The 18,787-nt window shown below is 39.7% G+C and overlaps 1 protein-coding gene across 7 annotated transcripts in view; it reads left to right on the top strand.

The window, feature by feature from the left end:
* Positions 1 to 18,787, top strand: part of LOC148019163 (uncharacterized) — a 55,139-nt gene that overhangs the window by 23,763 nt on the left and 12,589 nt on the right. For 5 of the 7 annotated variants that reach the window (XM_087660698.1, XM_087660702.1, XM_087660704.1 and 2 more), the window contains exons 3-4: positions 5,977 to 6,036; positions 6,142 to 6,278. In XM_087660698.1, the coding sequence (XP_087516824.1) occupies positions 5,977 to 6,036; positions 6,142 to 6,278 (197 nt within the window). Of the gene's footprint in view, positions 1 to 5,976; positions 6,037 to 6,141; positions 6,279 to 7,086; positions 7,729 to 13,200; positions 13,251 to 18,787 lie in introns of those variants that run through there. The other 2 variants (XM_087660701.1, XM_087660703.1) reach the window with 2 other exon arrangements.

The following is an 18,787-nucleotide window of genomic DNA, read 5'->3' as shown; positions in this document are numbered from 1 at the left end:
TCATCGACTTCTTAGGAAATGAAAATTGCCCCAAATTCAAATGTTGGTTGGTCCCTCACTTAAATCTTGCTGAGAATTAAGTCTCAACCTTGAAAATTTAAGTCTTAAGACTTGAATCTCTTGGCACGCTTTCCAAGATTGCTGTCAAACCCTAATTTTTCTGTAAATTAGGGTTTATAGTAGGGAAAAATATAATCTCTCAGTCTCTAGGGATTAGAATGCTGAGATCTTTAGAGCAAGGCTAGGAAATGGTTGGAGAATGAGAGAGAATGTTAAATAGAGAGAAAATTCAGACTCCGTCGTGATAAAATGGAAGAAATTAGCTAATGCCTTGTCTAGACAGCCATGAAAGCTATCTCCATTGATGGAACACACTGAATATGATGTTTGTTTGGCTGAAACAGCCCTCGAACTGCTGTTACCTATTGTTCTAGTCTCTTTAGGGCTTGTTACTAGCTCTCGGAGGATCTCTTGTTGGCTAGAAATGGCCTGTCAAATGTTGTAGCAGCTATGGCAACCTTCTCTCTATCTCTCTCAGCTTGCACAAGGATAGAATGACCTTCTCTCTCTCTCTCTCTCTCTCCCCCAACCTAAAAAACGTCTTTTTGACTTGCGTAGGCAAGTTTTGCCAAGTGGCAGCCTTCTAATCTCATTTTCCAGCATTGTTTGCATTATTAAATTAATTTTCAGCTTTAAAATTAAAATTAATAATGCCTCTCGATCCCATTTCCAAGCTTTCTAAGGATTCCCTAGGTTAGTACTTCGATGAGCATACTTAGATCAGCTTTAGGGGAATTACTTTGGTTGATTTATACTAAGCCAAGCCTTGCACACTTTGTTTCTTTACTCAATCAATATTTCAATGCACCTAACATATCACATTGGATTGGTTATATGCATGTATTGAGATATATTTGGTGTATTTATTTTTATGGATTGACATATGGCTACGGTTTGCTTTTGTAGAGATGCACCAATTCAGATTGGGTTGTAGATCCTGACACTTGGTGTTCACATGGTAGCTATATCTTCTCGTTGGTTACGGCTTCCATTTCTTGGTCAAGCCTTAAGCAAGAGATGGTGGCTACTTCCATAGCCGAAGTAGAGTATTGGGCCCTCTTCTATGGTACCATAGAGGTTGTCTAGCTGAGGAGCTTGTTGATGGCTCTTCAATTTCCATGTGCTTCACCGGCTATCCTCTATTGCGACAACCAAAGTGCTATTGCACTAGTTGGTAACCCCATCATTAGTTAGCGGACATGACACAATGTTCACTACTACTTCACGAGAGAGCAAGTTGAGCTAGACACCATCCATTTGGAGTTTGTGCCTTCATTTAACAATTTTGTAGATATTTTGATCAAGTCAATTCTTTGCTACCTTTTGCCCAGGATCGGCGTGGGTGCACCATCCCCTCTTTACTTTAGATTGACGGGGAGGGTGATTCCCTTTGGTACTATCTTTCACTTTGAGAGGGGGCGTCTTTCTTCTCTTAGGGATGATAGGATTTTGGTTCATTATTGCTTGATAGATAGTTTTATACATTGTATCATTATCCATGTCCTTTGGATGACTATGATTGTAAAAGGGCGCTTGGATAAGTGAACAATTCCCTTGTGAGGACCATCACCTCTATAGTCTTGGTAGGCCATTGGGCAGCCAATGTGCATGCTTTGTCCGATGCCTTGGCTGCTTTGGGATAGGATGCCTTGGGGAAAAAGAAAACTGTATGGGCTTGGGCTGGTACAATCCCTTTCTAGTTCCAATTTTGGGCTTAAAAGGGGACGTTGAGCTAAAAATACATGGTAATCTGATTAGCTAGATTAAACAGCCCCAAAGCAAGATTAATTAATTTATTTACCAAACATTCATTAAAAGGAAATGTGTTCCTAGAGAGTATCTGTGTCTCGTAAGCCAAATCCTAATTTGGGAGGACCTAGGCATCTATAATTAGACAGGCTGCCCACCACTTAGTCTTGATCTTATTTTTGCATATTGCTGGTGCTGAAACTCTGCTGTCCACACACCGCATGGAGATATCTCAGTTCGAGTTGCTGCCTATTGCTGTTTGCTGTTGACGCCAACTTCCAGACACTCTCAGCTTGCTGGTCACTGCTGTTCAGCCCTTCTCTATTACTGGCAATCGCTGTCTTGAGCTTTCTTTTCCAACAGCTGGCAACCTGTTTCCAGCCTGTTTGACTGTGATACAGTCTGCATTTACTACTGGTTACTGTTTGCCAGCTTGCATTTACTGCATACTAGCCTGTGTGGACAACTGACGTCACCATACAGCTTGCATGCATTGTCATTTGGCCATGTTTTACTGACTGCAGCACTGCACCAACTGCCACATCATCAACATTGCTGCATTTTGCTGTTTTCACAGTGTTTGACATTGATCCAGCCATCATCAAGCTGCGTTTGCTGCTGCTAGACATATTGGTGACCGTCTATTGTGTTTCAGAATCCGTCAGAGTACGACACACTCTTCAACTCATATTATTTGCTCCGGTCCGTGAGACGTGGGAGTTCGAGGTTTAGTATTCACCTTGCATAGTGTGTTTGCTACATTGAGCATTGTATTTATTTATTAATCAGATTCTTTCATCTTTTGTGTTTATTGTCTCTGTATTACCCTAACCCTAACTGTGTTTCTTTATCAGTCTCTGTGTTTGTCATATAATTGTATTTGTATTCGGTAGTTGAGCATTCTTTGCACCCTTTTGCTTATATATTCTATTTGTTTTACTTTTTCCACTACTTGAGAATTGAGCATAACTCCAAAGGTCTATTCTAACATTAATATTTGTTATTCCAACATGGCACTGCTCCTCTAATCTCTTTCCCTCTTGAATGAGACCCTATTCTAAGTGACCCTAGGATTTGCCATATAGGTCTATGCTAGCATAAGATGATACCTAAGGAAGCTCATTATGTTTGTATGCTTTTGCCTTGGCTCACCTTACCATTTTGGAGTTAAAATGTACCTTCTTATTGCAACTAACTCCTATAACCTTCTTATTACATAAACCCTATGGTTAGTAAATAAGCAATTATACTTATTAAAATAATTCTTCTTTGTAGACGCTCCCTATCTCCACTTGTTCTTTCTATCTTGGGGGAGTCAAAGTGCATGCTACAACCCAATTTATCGTACTCTTGTGCGTAATGTTTTCTCAAGCAAGAGCAATGGTCTATTTGTCTTGAGTTATTTACAGCTTTCTTAAGTCTCTTTCCCTTAAATTGGTTGTTTTCCTATAATCTTTCCTTGGTAATTTTAATTAAATACTCATATATTTAATTCCTCTAATAAATTTTCTTTTGTTATTGAATGCCTTGATAAAATTTCCTAGTTTCTCAACTAATTAATTAGATATCTATGAAATTTTCTAAGTATTTTTAACTTCTAATTATCTCATTATTTTCCTAGACGAGTTAGTTTTTAGCAGTGTAGGTTAGTAAGTCAATTAAGCCACTTAATTAATTAGGCTAGTTAGTTGGTTATGTATTAAATAACGAGTTAGTTGGTTATGTATTAAATAATTTAAATGAATTCATAATAAATAACCTTTATGTATTAAATAACTAGTTAGTTGGTTATGTATTAAATAACTTAAATGAATTTATAATAAAGGACCTACTAACTAACTTGCCTAATTAATTAAGTGGCTTAATTCATGTACTAACCTACATTGCTAACCAAACTAACTTGTCTAACATCCTTTAACTATTCGAATTTAAATTGTATATTCATGCATAGAGCGAGGGGTCTAAGATAGGTGTTTTCGTGTGTTTTTTTTTCTTCATGCAACATGCATATTGTGAAAATCTACACATGTACTCTAGGGATCAAGCATATTATAGAGTCCATAACTCTTGGTATCAAAGCAACTCTATCACACGGAGTTGCTTAGCTTAATAGGGGAGCAGGGTCATGGTCATAGAGACAATTCTAAAGGAACATGAAGTTGATCCTAATGCACCAACCTAGTTGTGAAGAAGCCAAAGCTCGATAGGGGAGCACCATTGTTCTATTTGAGATGACAATCAACTGAAAAGATGTCCAACTATGGAAGGACATTGTTACATTCTTGGACATCTGGATGGGTGCTAGTAGCATTGGTTACAATGGTTATGAAGTGACGTAGTGTGAATGCACTAAGGACACTTCGGTTAGGATAACTTAGTTTTATAAATAGGACTCAAGGCCCTATTGTGCACATTCATTATGCGATCACCACTCCTGGACTCTTGGCCCATTGGTTGATGTATCCGTATATCGAGACGATGGTATGGGACGCTAACCTTGGGATGTGGTTGTGACCCTAAGTGTTGCTAGCTCCCAAGGCTCGGAGGTGAGTCCGTTTGGCTCTATGGCTAGGAGGCGAGTTTGATGTCCAGTCCCTAATATTTGTGTCTCGTGTGCAGGTTGGATCCTAGGGAGACGTTTCATTGGTATTAGAGCATCAACCTACAATTGGACGTGAGGTTTGATGACATGCACAAAACCACTTTGGTCAAGGAATCATGATGGTTTATGCATGACAGGTACGCTTTTATCTCATTAAGGGTGGTATGGGACATTGTTAGTGTGAGGGTGGTGGGTATGACAAGGTATGTTTCTTGTCCGGTACTCATCCTTGGGTTTTTTGTTTTGGGGTGATGTGTGTGCATGGGGGTTTTCAGTAGTATTGATGAGGAAGCTCGGGGAGCTGGCACTTTGAGGCTAGGGTAGATTGTCATTAGTAGTCAAAACTCCGACTTGTAGGGGCATCAAAGTTCTTCTCTTGACAATGGATTTCACATTTGATGTTATTTTTATTATTAAGTTACGAAGAATGAGAGAGAGAGAGAGAGAGAGAGAGAGAGAGAGAGAGAGTGTGTGTCTAGGGGGACCGACAATTCACATTGGGGGGACTGACTCGGAGTGAGAAAGAGAGAGACGGAAAGCTGTAGATTGCCATATGGTTGGTGTGGCAGTGAAGATGGGCTGCATGCCTTATATAGACTGTGTGGCATCATTTTGTCCATCCGTGAGCTAGCGTGGCACTCCAGATTGACTGCGTGGCACTCCAAATTAGCTGCATGGCATCCTTACGTCTCTTCATTCTCTCTCGTATTTTCTTCTTTTCTCTTGTGCATCAAATTTTTTTGAACCGCATGGTCAAAGGTCAGGAGGGGTAGTGCCTCTAAAGCATACAATCATATTTTTCATTCTGTCTTCTCTAAAACCTTTGAAAACAAGAAGTTGCTTCCTTGCTTTTCAAAATGAAAACAGGCCCAGTTTTGCATTAAGGGCAGACTACTTTTGTTATACTCTGTTCTCCTTTCTCGCACTCTTTGACCTCTAAATTCTCACCTCTCTCTCGTATGTTTTATACCTTTCTATTCAATAATACTGTGATTTTTCAGGTTAATAAAAGCAGGCATTTTCTGCAATATTCTTGCTTAAATCAGTATTATTCATGTGTGGATAACAATAAAACAAAGCAGTAAATGCTTGAAATTCCATGATGATTCTTATATTGTGTAATTGCAAAAATAGAAGGCATATCCTAAGTGTATGTGTGAATCCATCAGTGCAAGTATTCTGATGATCGATGTGGTATATCTTCTAAAACCTTTGCACGAATTCCTTAAATAGAGAATTATCTTCAAACTTTGTGTGCACACAGTCACATTTGTGAACCTACAAGTCTAGCATTTTCAAGTACTTGTAACTTTCAGGCCTGATGTTTGAATTGAACCATTCAACAACTCAACTAGATGGAAATGGCATGTGCCACTTGCATGGATAGTGCTAGTGTTAAGTCCTTTGATTTATGTGACATAGAAGGGAGTTTACTGCTCTGATCATACACATGACCATTATCCTTTTCTTTTTCTTGCTCTCATAAACTTTTTCTTGCACTTGTATTGGCTTCTATGGTAGGACACTTTACTGTCTTATCCTCATTGTGAGTGTTTGGTGGGCAGACATTGTGACTTACCTACAACCCGGGTAGCGACTATTGCGGGAATAAAACTCCTGGTGATGTAAGGATTATTGGCTAGTAAGTTTTGTTCTATTTTGATGTGATAGATATACATGTACAGAACATTCATGAGACCCTTTGTGCACTTTTCTTTTTTGTTTTCAAGGCACATATGTGGCTTTCCTCCAAAAGTATCCAAGGAGTCACAACAACTCATTGATACCATAGCACCTCAAATTGTTATCTTTGGGCATTCACATGTTCCAAGGGCTGAGAAGCATGAAAATGTGCTTTACATAAATCGTAAGCATCTTTTACATAATTTATTTGGCTAGTTTCAAGATGAGATTATATATAATGTGATCTCAAAATGCTTGGTATGAAAGATGAAACTTTGCATGATTAATGTTACAGATAACAAGATGAAACATAAGTTCTTTTCATTGGGTGAACAGATTGCAATGATGTAGAGATGATTCAATTCAATTTGCAACCAAGATTGAAAAATACACTAAAAACCTGCCCGCAATAGAGTATGTGCAAACCCCCGCACTGCTACTACACCAGCACCAAACCCACGCACGGCTGGACATTTAATGTAGTGCATGTACATTAGCCTACCAAGTATTTAGCCTATAATCCTGTCGTACAACCCCAAAATGCAAATTTAAAGACAAAAAGACAGAAGTCTTTTTCTTGGTAGGACAACAAGCTCAAAAAGTTCTGTAAATAGGGCACTTGGGGCATGACTATTTTATCCCATCTAGGTGCCATCATTTATCATTAGTGTCCATGGCCATCATTCTTGCCATCTATCGCAATCATTCATCAACCCATCATGGAGTGCTTGTCCTTGTCCTGTGCATCTGGCAATGCTTCTGTTTGCTACCATGACATCATCATTTTCTGCTCAAATTTTATTGTTGCTGCTGTGTTTGGAGACCTATTGCAAAATGCAGGTCCATCAGCCTTCAGCCCATCCTGGAGTGCTTGTGCTTATCTTGTGCATTTGGCAACTACATCCCCAGGGAGGTGCTGCTGTTTTCTGCCCTGGTGTTATCATTTTCAGCTCCTCTGCTGCTTTGTTAACTGACCCTATTGCAAAATGCAGGTCTCTGATCCTTCACAATGGCTCGAGAAGGCTCAGATGAAGCCCTACTACTGCAGCGCTGCTGTCCAGGAGGTGCTGCTGCTGCTGCTGCCTACCACGTCATCATCTCAGCTAGGAACAGCTGCCTTTTGGCTGTCTACATTGCCCTACAACTGACCAACTGATTTTGCACCCTTCAGAGTGGAGTTTAGCTGGTAATCCATCTGGGTATGACACAATCGTGCTGTTGATGGGGTCACCGATGACTATGTCAGCCCACTCCTAGAGAGAGAGGCTTTTGCCATTGCTTGATTGGCCAACAAATTATTTTCCATATATCAATTCAGAAAAATGGCACGATTGGGTGCAAGTTGCTGTGATCCCTATCCAGTCTCACATTTACTCCTTCCACCATATTAGCTAGTACTCTTTTAAAATTGTAGGTGCTGTAAATTGATGAGGACCAGATTGGAGGAACAGATTGGGCAGCATTCTCTGTTGCCAAGATTAGAGATTTGATCTCCATGGTTGGATTGGATGTTTCTGCATCCTGAGGACTTCATGGAATGCTATGTTGATACATATACATTGTGCACTCTGTTACTCCTAGGGTTCTCACTCATGGTACTAGAGTTCTGATTTGTAGGGTTTGTTTTGTCACATAGGGTCAGTTGCACGCATTTGGATGAAGGTTTAGCAAGTCTTAGGGCATGCTTACTGGAACCTTCTCTCAGTTCCATATGAGGCAAGCATCATAGAAAATGTATTCCATGGACAGCTCGTTACAAAATTTACTATTTCACTTGAGCTTTTCACATGGATTTGTGTGACCCAATGGGCAGTGGGCAAAAAAAGCGATCTGCTTCATGTTGATTGTTGATGAGTTCTTTGGATGTTTGGGCTTCTTCTTGAGCCCAAGTAAGAGGCATTGCAGAGCTTTTTGACTGAGGAGTATGATGAAGAGACAAGCTACACAGAAGGTAAAGAAAATCAGAGCAAATCTAGGTGGCAAATTTACTGCTCGAGCTTATTAGCGGCATTGTGTCATATGGCATTTAGATTAAGTACATTGCCACACCATGTTGAGAGAGACAGAACATGATTGTGTTAGAGATGACCTGCTTCTTGAGCTATCTAAACTTGAGTTCTCAAAGATCGTAATTTTGTGGCCTTTTTGGGGCTCTTTAAACAGCCCCCAAAAGACATTTTTACTTTTTGTACAACACACAAGACTTTTTCTGGCTCTAGCATGTTCTATAAATAGGGACTCAATGTGCACACTAGTTTCATCACTTAAATCCCATCATACTAGATTGTGCTCACACTCCATTGTCATCATTAATGTCATCATCAGCCTTCCGCTTTGCCATTAGCTGCTGCTGTCCCTATTGTCATCATCTAGAAGGGTCGCTTACCTGATACTAGTGCCACCCAACTGCCAAAGGATCCTTCACTGCTGTTTCGAGCTTGGGGTTGTGCCACCTAGCTCTTGGCAGTGTCCTACAGCTTGCTTTTTCAGTCTGGTGCTCTCCTACATCACCATGCTATTGTTGCCAGCCATCACCCTACCCTCGAGGCTGTGTTTTTGGTTCCAAGCTGCTGTCCAATATCGACATCTTCATCTACAGCAATCGCCTGCTCTCAATTCTTCCCTAGGCGGCTGCATCTTGGCTGCCAGCTGCTCATGACATCATCCATTGCATTGACTAGCCTTTGCTGCATTGAGTTTACTTTGATTATTTACTTTTTTCTTTTCTCCTTTGCATTCTTGCTTGAGTTTACTTGCATTGTCTCCATCCTAGTTGTCCACGTTTGAGGGACGGGTCAACCGTCTGATCCATCCTGTCCAGTACGACATGTCCGATCACATCTGATGGCATCTGACAGAAACTGTCTGACTGTTTCAAGTGCCTGTTTGTGACCATTTGGGGTCACTTTTGGGGTAAATTGTAGGTGTTGTTTACGCTTCTTCTCCACAACACACTTGTACATACCCCAAAATCTCTCTCTCTTTCCCCCTTGCCTCCCTTCTAGCAATATACTCTGTTCCTCTCTTTCCCTCTCTAATTTCAAATTCAAATTTCAAGCTCAACTTTTAAGCTCTCTATTCTCGTACTCTCTCTCCTCAAGCTCTCTAACCCCATTCCCTTAAGCTCTCCTTTGCCATTTCTCCACCATGCCTTCACTTTCAAGCTCTCCATTGGCCATCCTCTCTATCCTCAAGCTCTTAATATGTAAACTTCTAGTATAAAGTCTCTAAATGTTTAAAGTGTATTACTTTGAGTCCCAACATTCAGTTTAGGTATTAAAATATATATACAATTTTTTTCATCGGACGTAGGTCCAAAATTTATTAGTCCGATTAGTACCGTACTAGTATCGGATGGTACTAATTGGACGCTATCAGACGTGACAACCGTGGTCTCCATAGACTCCCTTTGCTCAGCCCGCTCCTAAAGAGACAATGGTTTGAATTCTTCTCCAATCTTTGAACATATATTATTTCATTAAATTCATTGAGTTTTTCCTTCGCTCTACACTTCTATGTTTTGTGTTTTTTTGTGTTTTCTTTGCAGACCCTTAGGTGTTCTCCTCACATGGTATCATAGCATTTGTGAGACTAGGGGTTGCATGAACGAACTTTGGTAACTTCTGATGTCTTAGTCTGATACTCCAAAACCCTCCTTAGAGCCCTCTCTTATGAGTCCATTGGTTCAAGCTTTGAGGGATTTCTTTTCATCGTCAGCAATGAACTCACATTTGAGTTTTGATTTTAATAGGCCGTCTAGAAGTAGCACATAGTTAGACAAGGTGGTTGAAGAAAACCCAGAGTCTTCTTTTGCAAGAGAATGGACAAGGGACATTCTATAGCCACTCTAGTCCAGTCACGTGTTACATTAGACTAGTAGGCTCACCTTACTCACCACTAGGCAGCTCAAGATAAAACATGTAGAATTAATCTTGATCATGTGTTACATCCTTGGAAATCTAGATGGGCGCTAGCAACAAATCAAGTCACCATCTATAAAGAAATGCCCTAATACAGAAACATAAACAGAAGCCGTACGACAAAGCATAGATACCCTAACACAGTTAGGGTTAGGGTAACTTAGAGACAATGAACACAATGAATGAATGAAGTGATATGACTATTGAATGTATGATGCTCATGCAGTAAACACACTATGTAGTGAATGAATACTGAACCTCGAACTCTTGTATCTCAAGGATCAGGGTAGGGGTAATGAGCTGGAGAGAGCGTCGTACTCTGAACAGATCCCGAATCGCAGCAAGGTAGCCTTCGAATGTCGAACACCAGCAAACGTAGCAGTGAGAAGTTGGATTTGATGCAGACAACGGCGAGGAGAGAGAAAGACTAAAAACGTAGGCAGCAAGTGAGAGAAAGACTTAAAACACAGACTGTAGGAGAGAGAAAGACTAAAAACACAAACTGTAGGAGAGGGACAGACTAAAAATGCAAGTAGGATAGCTTGCAGGAGAGAGAAACTACTAGACGCAGGAAAACAGCTTGGCAACAGCCTGTAGGAGTTGGCGATTACTGGAGGAGAGAGAAAACTGCCAAATGCAGGCTGTAGATGACGTGGCAGGCAGTACGGCAGCAGGTTTGTGCAGGAACAACAACCGCCTGGCTGGGATCAGCTCCAAACTGCGAGAAGAGGGCTGGAAATCAGGCGCCAACTGATGTAGACAGCAATAGATAGCTTGGCTAAGATGTCCTCCGCGAACGGGGTGTGGGCAGCAAGTTGAAACACCTGAAATCTACAAAAACGAGATTAAGGGCTGAATGGAGGGCAACATATGTATTTATAGAAAGTTTGGGCCCTCCCAAGTGAGTATGTGCTTATGGGACACAGAAACTCTCTAGGATCACGTTTCTTTTAAATAAACTAGGTTTCTTCATTAATTAAGCATGTTTTGGGGCTGTTTAAGTAAAGCTAATGCATTTTTAGCTCAACACCACCATGTCCCAAGAGCTGGCATCCCATACCACTAGCCCACACCGTCCTAGTGTATAGATGCATTGGGCCAATAGTCCAAGAGTGGTGATCACACAGTAATGTGCACAATAGGTCCCTAACCCTAACCCTAAAGTATCCCCAGTGCATTCGTACTAGGTGACAGGTCACGTTAATGACATTTGTTTGGTACATCCTCGATGTAAGGACTTGCTTGGCCTAACCTTGAAGTTCCCTTAGTGCATTCGTACTAAGAAACTTCATGACCACTTGTGACCAATTTTGCTATTGCCTATCTAGATGTTGAAGGATGTACCATGCAATGGTCATTAAAGTGACCTAGTATGAATATACCATGGGCACTTTAGGCTTAGGGCAGCTGAGTCCTATTTATAGAAATCATAGACCTATTGTGCATATCATTGTGTGATCACCATTCTTTGATTGTTGGCCTATAGGCCAACACGTCCATACACCGGGATGGTGTGGGTTATGGTATGGGATGCTAGCTCTTAGGATGTGGTCATGACTTGGTTTGTTGCTAGTGCCCAACCAAATGTCCAAGAGTGTAACATGATAACTTGAAAGTTAAGTTTGTTGAATGTCGACGATTGCTTGCCGAATTCTCCACCATTGGCACACCAAATCCAAAAAACCTCATACTCCTTCCATTTATGACTTTGAATGCCACCTCTTAGGCTTTGGAAGGCAGCACGATCAGGTCCATAAGAAGAATACATTTTGTTGGGAGGATTCAGTGGTTGCTACCTCACAGAAGGGAAAAATCAGGTAATGGATCTAAATCTAAAGGGAATGGTGATAACCTACCAAATAATTCCCTTGAAGTGGTTCGCAAGAGGTGTCAGCACACTAAGCCTAAGAAAAAGCACTTCTGTATCCATTTTCAAAAGGCAAGTCATATGGATTAGGAGTGTCATGCTAAGGCCAAAGGGACCACGCCTAGCATTTTTGGTGTTAGACCTCTCTTCTACAAGGGTAGAGAGGAGGAAATGCCGTACCTCAAAATCAAAATCAAGTTACCAGTAACAACTAATGGCAAGGTGCTGGTCCTCTTGGTAATGTGGCTCAAGGCAATCCCTCTTAGTTTGCACCCTTTCAAACTTTTGAGGGTATGTTTGATTGGTCAGTTGAACCTTCAATGGACCTGGGTCCTCAAGCCAATCCAGCTTTTATTGAGAGTGCAAGGGATTTCGACTTGGTTCAAACTATGGACCTGCCTCAATAGCTAGTTGAGGCTTGCCCCACTCTCCCCTATGGCCACGTGGTCTAGTGTATCGTCAATAGTGGTTCTTCTCACTTTATGACGGATTCAACTTTTTCATCTCACAAAGATATTCAAGTACATCCGTTAGGTATGGTAATAACACTAATGCCAAAATTTAGAGTACTGGTTTAGTTTTTTTCGATATTGAGCAAAGCCCAAATACCACAGTCAACAATGTTTACTTTGTTCTGTAGCTTGGGGTCCGTCTACTCTTGGCTAGTCAGCTTTGCTAGCTAGAAAGCCTCATCTTTTCCATAAAGACATTGTTGAGCTCATTGATGAGTCTATGGGTTTGATTGTGGCTTGTGGCATTGCTCATTTGGATGGCTGGTTATGATCCTCGGGTTTTTTTGCTCGAGATCTTCTCTATTTAATGATTTTAGAGTTCTTCAAATCCATTTTGGGAGAAGTCAGGAAGATTTTAAATCAAAGTCGGGATATCACATCCTCTCCCTCTTAGAGGAATCGGAATGTCCTCATCTCGAATGAAACTAGGGATATTGGTTACATAGTGACTCATGGTCAATCCAAGTGGCATCTTCTTTAGGGTAGTCTTTCTACTGGATGAGATATTCTGTAAGGGTTCTACTTCTCAATTTCCTCTCCCTTACATTAATTACTCTGTCAGGTTATAGCTCAAGGACTCCTTGGTTAGGTATTAAAACTTATTGATAATCAAGGATATGGTTAGGGTTAGGGTTAGCTACATATGCTTTCAATAAGGTGGTCCATCATCTTGGGAGTGGCGGCCACAGGACATATCTGGAGGACTTTGTAAGTTTTTCTTTTGTTTTGCTTGCTTTTTTTTTTTTAACGATATCCTTTGTACTGACAATCAGGTTTCTAACCGTTAGTATTTTGTTTTCTTTGTAGCACTCCATTACAAATCGCGATCGGACTGGCCTTGAGACTCGATATGTAGAGAGGATAGAGTCCACAATATCTTGGACTTAGCTTCTTAAATTCTCTTAAAGACAAAGAACTCTTCTTTGGATGGACACATACGAAGATCATGTTTCTTTCTTTGAAGATGCGTTCTTGCCTTTTTAGATTAGCATATGCCTTTTGTCGGTCCTTGGCAGCTTGAATATCTTGTCTGATAATCTTGATTTGATCATCCATATCTTTTAACATTTTTCTCGAAGTTTCTATCCTTATTAGAATCAGAAAAATTAAGTGACATACGGCAATATTGACCATATAGTGCCTGAAATGGAGTCATTTGAATACTTCGATGATAGGAGGCATTATAAGCAAATTCCACTAAGGATAGATACTGAATCCGTCTTTTAGGTTCCTTGCTATAATATGCGTGCAGAATATTCTCAATTACTTGATTAACTCGTTCTGTCTGCCTATTAGTCAGTGGATGCAAAGTTGGGTCCCAATTGCTTTAAATAAACTCTTCTAGAAATGTGATGTGAAAAGAGAATCATGATCATTGATGATCCTTTTTAGGAAACCTATGTAACCTAAAAATCTCTTTCACAAAAAATCTTGCAATATCTGAAGCTTTGTAATTGATTTTTGTGGAATAAGATGAGTGATCTTTGTTAGCATGTCTACTATTACCATTATTGAGTTATATTCTCCTTGCACAGAAGGTAAGCCAACTACAAAGTCCATGCTAATAAACTCCCATTTCATCTGGGAAATGTCAAGTGGTTGGAGTTTTCTTGGTAACTTAACACGTCCAGATTTGATCCTTTGGCAATTTAGACATTTAATGATATACTTAAGTACATCACCCTTGAGTCTTTGCCAGTAATAGCTTTTCCTGATAGCATAAAGAGTTTTTGCATACCTCGGGTGTTTTGAAAAAGGAGAGTCATGTGCTTTTCAAAGTATCATTCTCTTGAGAGTTTGACTTAAAGGAATGCATAGTCTCATTTTGAAATAAACAAGTCCATCTTCATCTGTGGAGAATTCTTGATACTTAGTCTTGAATTTGGGATCTTATTCCTTATTCTGAACTTCCCAAAACAATTGTTGATAGTCTGGGTCCTTATTTGCTTCATCCTTAGTCAACTCGATGATAGGATTAGTTGGCATCGATACCATTGTAGCCAGAGTTTCTGCCGTAGATAGTTATTCAGCGATAAGAGCATTAAGGAAGGCTTTACGACTAAGGGTATCTGCTACTACATTTTCTTTACTAGATTTGAACTTAATTGCAAAGTCATACTCCTGCAGAATTTCGATCCACCGTCATTGCCTCATATTAAGATCAGGCTGAGTAAAAATCCACTTAAGACTTTTATGATCTGTGACTAAGGAAAACTTATTTCCAAGCAAGTAATGTCTCCATAATTTAAGAGCGTGAATCACAACTAACAACTCCAAGTCGTAAGTATCATCTCTCTTTTCATGGGCTTTTTATTTTCTCGAAGAGTAAGCTACAAGATGACCTTCTTGTATTAGTACGCATCCCAATGCAAGAGAGTTGGCATCTGTGATAACTTCAAATTCCTTGCTTAAGTTAGGTAGGCTTAAGATAGGAGTAGTTATCAAACTATGCTTTAGTTGCTCAAAGCTAGATTGTTCAATTGGCGTCCAGATAATGGCAACAGACTTTTTGAGTAGGTCTGTGTAAGAGGTGTTGCAATTTGGGTATAGTTTCTGATGAATATCCTATATCATCTTGTTAGACCTAGAAAACTTCTCACTTCCTTGATAGTGGTGGGGGATGGCTAATCTTGAACATCTTTGAACTTGGCAAGATCTACTGATATACCTTTAGCAGACACTATAAATCCCAAGTACTTAATCTTCATTTTGAAGAAGGCACTCTTCTTTTTCTTGGCATAAAATTTGTGTGTTCTCATCGTCTCTAGGATAATGCGAAGATGTGGTTCATTATCTTCTTCCTCCTTAGAATAAATTAGGACGTCATCAAAGAATACAAGAACAAAATCATCGAGGTGAGGCTTGAAAATGTCTTGCATTAACCTGTTGAAGGTAGCTGGGACATTTGTCAACCTAAATGACATCATGATGAATTCGAAATGGCCGTATCTTGTGTTGAAGGCGGTATTAGGAATATCTTCATTCTTAATTCAGATATGATAATATCTTGACCAAAGATCGATCTTAGAAAAGATCCTTGCTCCTTGTAGACGATCAAGAAGCTTGTCTATCCTCGAAATCGGGTACTTATTCTTCACTGTTACTTGGTTTAGCCCTCGGTAGTCAATACAAAGATAGAGAGTTTCATCTTTCTTCTTTTGGAATAATACTGGGGCTTTCCATAGTGAACTACTTGGCCGAATATACCCTTGTTCTAGTAGTTGTTTGAGTTGCTCTTTTAGTTCGATGGCTTCAGGAATAGACACTTTGTAAGGTCTTTTTGCCACTGGAGTGGCTTTTGAAACAAGTTTGATCTTATGATCGACTTCTCTTTTCGGAGGTAACTCAGTTAGCTATTTAGGAAATACGTCGGCGTATTCTTTTAACCAGGATGGTTCTTCTTTTGTCTGCCATCTTAATTTACCTTGTTAAGCTTGATCAAGTAAATTGGTAATCCTTTATTCAGGCCTTTCACAATTCGAGAAGCTTTTGCTAATTGAACTTTTAGGTTTCCCTGTTTCACCTTGTGTAGTTGCTATTTCACTGTTTAAATCTTGAAATGTGACTTGACTTTTTCCACAATGGATATGAGCATCATTGGGAATTGACCAATCCATTCCTAGTAAACATTCATAAGCTCCTAAGTTCATTACTTTGAATCTCATACTTAAAGGTTTCCTCCTAGGCTAAACTCTACCTTGGCAGTTTGTTGTGTAGAAAATACTTCCTTTCCATTTGCTAATTTCACAAGCAGTTTTGATGCATTTATTGTATCTATTCCTAACTTCTTAGCACACTTGGGAGAACTAAATGAGTGTGTACTTCCACAATCAATCAAAACTTTAAATGATTTACCTCGGTGACTAGCTGGTGTTTGTATTATCAAATATTGACGATTTGGACCCTTCTTGTGAAATGCATCATGAAAAATTGCTTTTTCAATATCTTCTTCCATAGTAGGGTCTTCCTCCTTATTAATCTTTTTAAGGGTAATATTTGACTTTCTTCCTCTTGCCATAGCTACTTGACCACGGCCTTGGGTAGCTCTACCTTGACCTCGAAATTGGCCTTGGCGATGGTTTCCACCAAGCTTTGGACAATCTCTCCTGAAATGTCTTGGCTCATTATAGTGAAAGCACCTAAGACCATCATTGTTTCCTTGGGTAGGAACAAAATTTTCAATTGCATTGGGTTTTGCCTTTTTCTTCTGACCTTGGTGAAATTGGCCTTGGGTTCTTTTTGCTTGACCTTTGAATCCTCCTTTGTTCTGGTTATTGTAGCTTCAGAACTTATTATTTTTATGCTTTGATTGTACTTCTTGCATAATAAGAGCAGCTCGAATCAAAGCATCTTGGAGGTCTATTGACGCATTGATTCCAAATGAGTGTTGAGAGGAGAATTTAGCCCATTGCAGAACTTGGATACTTGTTGAGCAGTATCCATGGAGAGTGCATATTTAAGAAGTGAAACAAACTTGGAGTAATATGCCTCCAGGGTCAGTTTCATTTGCTTCAAATTAAAGAACTCATTTATCTTCTGGGTGTCATAAGATGGAGGTAAATATCTTCCTCTTACAACTTCTTTCTGCAAATCCCAAGTAATGGTATTTTCAGGGACACCTTGATCTCGACACCACTGCTTTCACCAAAGTTGAGCTTCACCAATTAATTTTAGCTTAGCTATCATGGCTTGGTTGGCTGGGACAGTTTCAGTAGTAGTAAAATAATCTTCTATGGATTCGATCTAAATTTCTGTATTGGTTTCTGTATTCTCGCCTTTCCTGTCAAAATTCGGAGGTTTGACTTGCTTTAAAAGATTCCTTTTCTCTTGGGCTTCGTTGGGAATTATTGTGGGTGCAAAATTCTGGGAAATTTTCAACAATTCCCAAGTTAAATTTTACGAAATTTATATAGCGTTAATATTAGAGTTTGATACTCAAATTATTTTTCGCTTAATCTATTAAAACAATTTCAAACAAAACTCTTTTTCCATTACTAAAGTTAAACTGTGATTTCAGAGGTTCCATGGAAAAAGTAAGGTCCCATTATTTCTCTGATTGATAAAGTATCAATCAATCTTTATTACAATGGATGTACAAGGTAATCAAATGGGAAAAAAAAATACATTGTTCAGATAGCTCACAGGTTCATCTTATTTTTTTCAGAAAAGGATTCCCTACTACAATCTAAGCATGACACTCTAATACATTCTTTATGAAGTAACTTGGATTTTGAGAGTAGATATCCAGGAATCTATATTTTTGAGGGAGTTCAAGAAATCCGTCCCTTTTGTAGTTGCGGCGGCTAGAGCGACCTATGACTTTTATTTTGTTGGTTGGAAGGATCTATATTTTTGAGGGAGTTCAAGAAATCCGTCCCTTTTGTAGTTGCGGCGGCTAGAGTGATCTACGATTTTTATTCTGTCAGTTGGAAGGATCTTTGTAACTTCCTCATAGATGTACGGGTTTAGTTTGATCTTCTTGCTCCTAGTATATAGGGTTGAGTTTACACTGGCTTCACAAAAGAGATAGATCTTCACAACTTTAAGATCTTCCATCCATTTTATCATTTTCAGATTATTCTGAAGATAAGCTAGATAGCTTGCATTGATATAGCAATGTTCTCTGCTAATCATCTCCCATTTTTCACGATATAGAGGCGAGGGGTTGTACAACAGATCTAATATCCGCATCATGTGATTTCTCTAGGCAAGACTAGATGAATGCATAGCTGACATAAACATTACTCGGAAAATCAAAAATCGTTTTCAAAATTCGTTATTTTGCCATAATTCAAAAATATACATTAACAAAGAGAAGAAAACATGTCCTAGGCTATATTTACCATCCAAGAAATATTTTTCTTAAGCTTACGTCGTATTCTATTCTAATGAGTGCTCAGATACCAACTGTGAGGTGTCCGCCAGTCTCAATTCAAGGCGCACCTTTTAGTAGTCCATTAGTAGGTTTTCCAAAATGACGCCGCCCGGTGCTCCCTTGGAGTATCATGGGGTTTATCACTTAGGCCCTACTGAGTCTACATTGCAACGAAAGAGTTTCGGCCGAACCCACTAGGATCGACGACTTGAATTTTCGGGGTCCTAAAATCAAGCGGGTCTTCTAACAACCAGCTAGCGTCAATAATTTTGAGTTCTCACTTCTTACAGGATTACTCGAACTGAAGCGGACTTGCCATTGCACTTGGTTCAAAGAGAATGGAAGATGGAGGGAAGTGCGGTACATCAATCCTCCTGTCCATAAGGCAAAATCCCGTTCTGGCCCTCTAAAACAATGCAAGTCGGTTTTTCACTTAACGACTAGTCGGTTAATTTATCGTCTTCCTATTTCTATTACCAATTTAGAAAAGCTCCCATCTAACAGGGACCACCCTTCCGT

The sequence above is a fragment of the Lygodium microphyllum genome, chromosome 20 (genome assembly GCF_053477565.2).
Source record: "Lygodium microphyllum isolate KBCC chromosome 20, Lygodium_microphyllum_v1.1.10, whole genome shotgun sequence".
Classification (NCBI taxonomy): Eukaryota; Viridiplantae; Streptophyta; class Polypodiopsida; order Schizaeales; family Lygodiaceae; genus Lygodium; species Lygodium microphyllum.
Note: the sequence above shows the minus strand (reverse complement) of the source record. Positions and strands in the feature narration are given on the sequence as shown.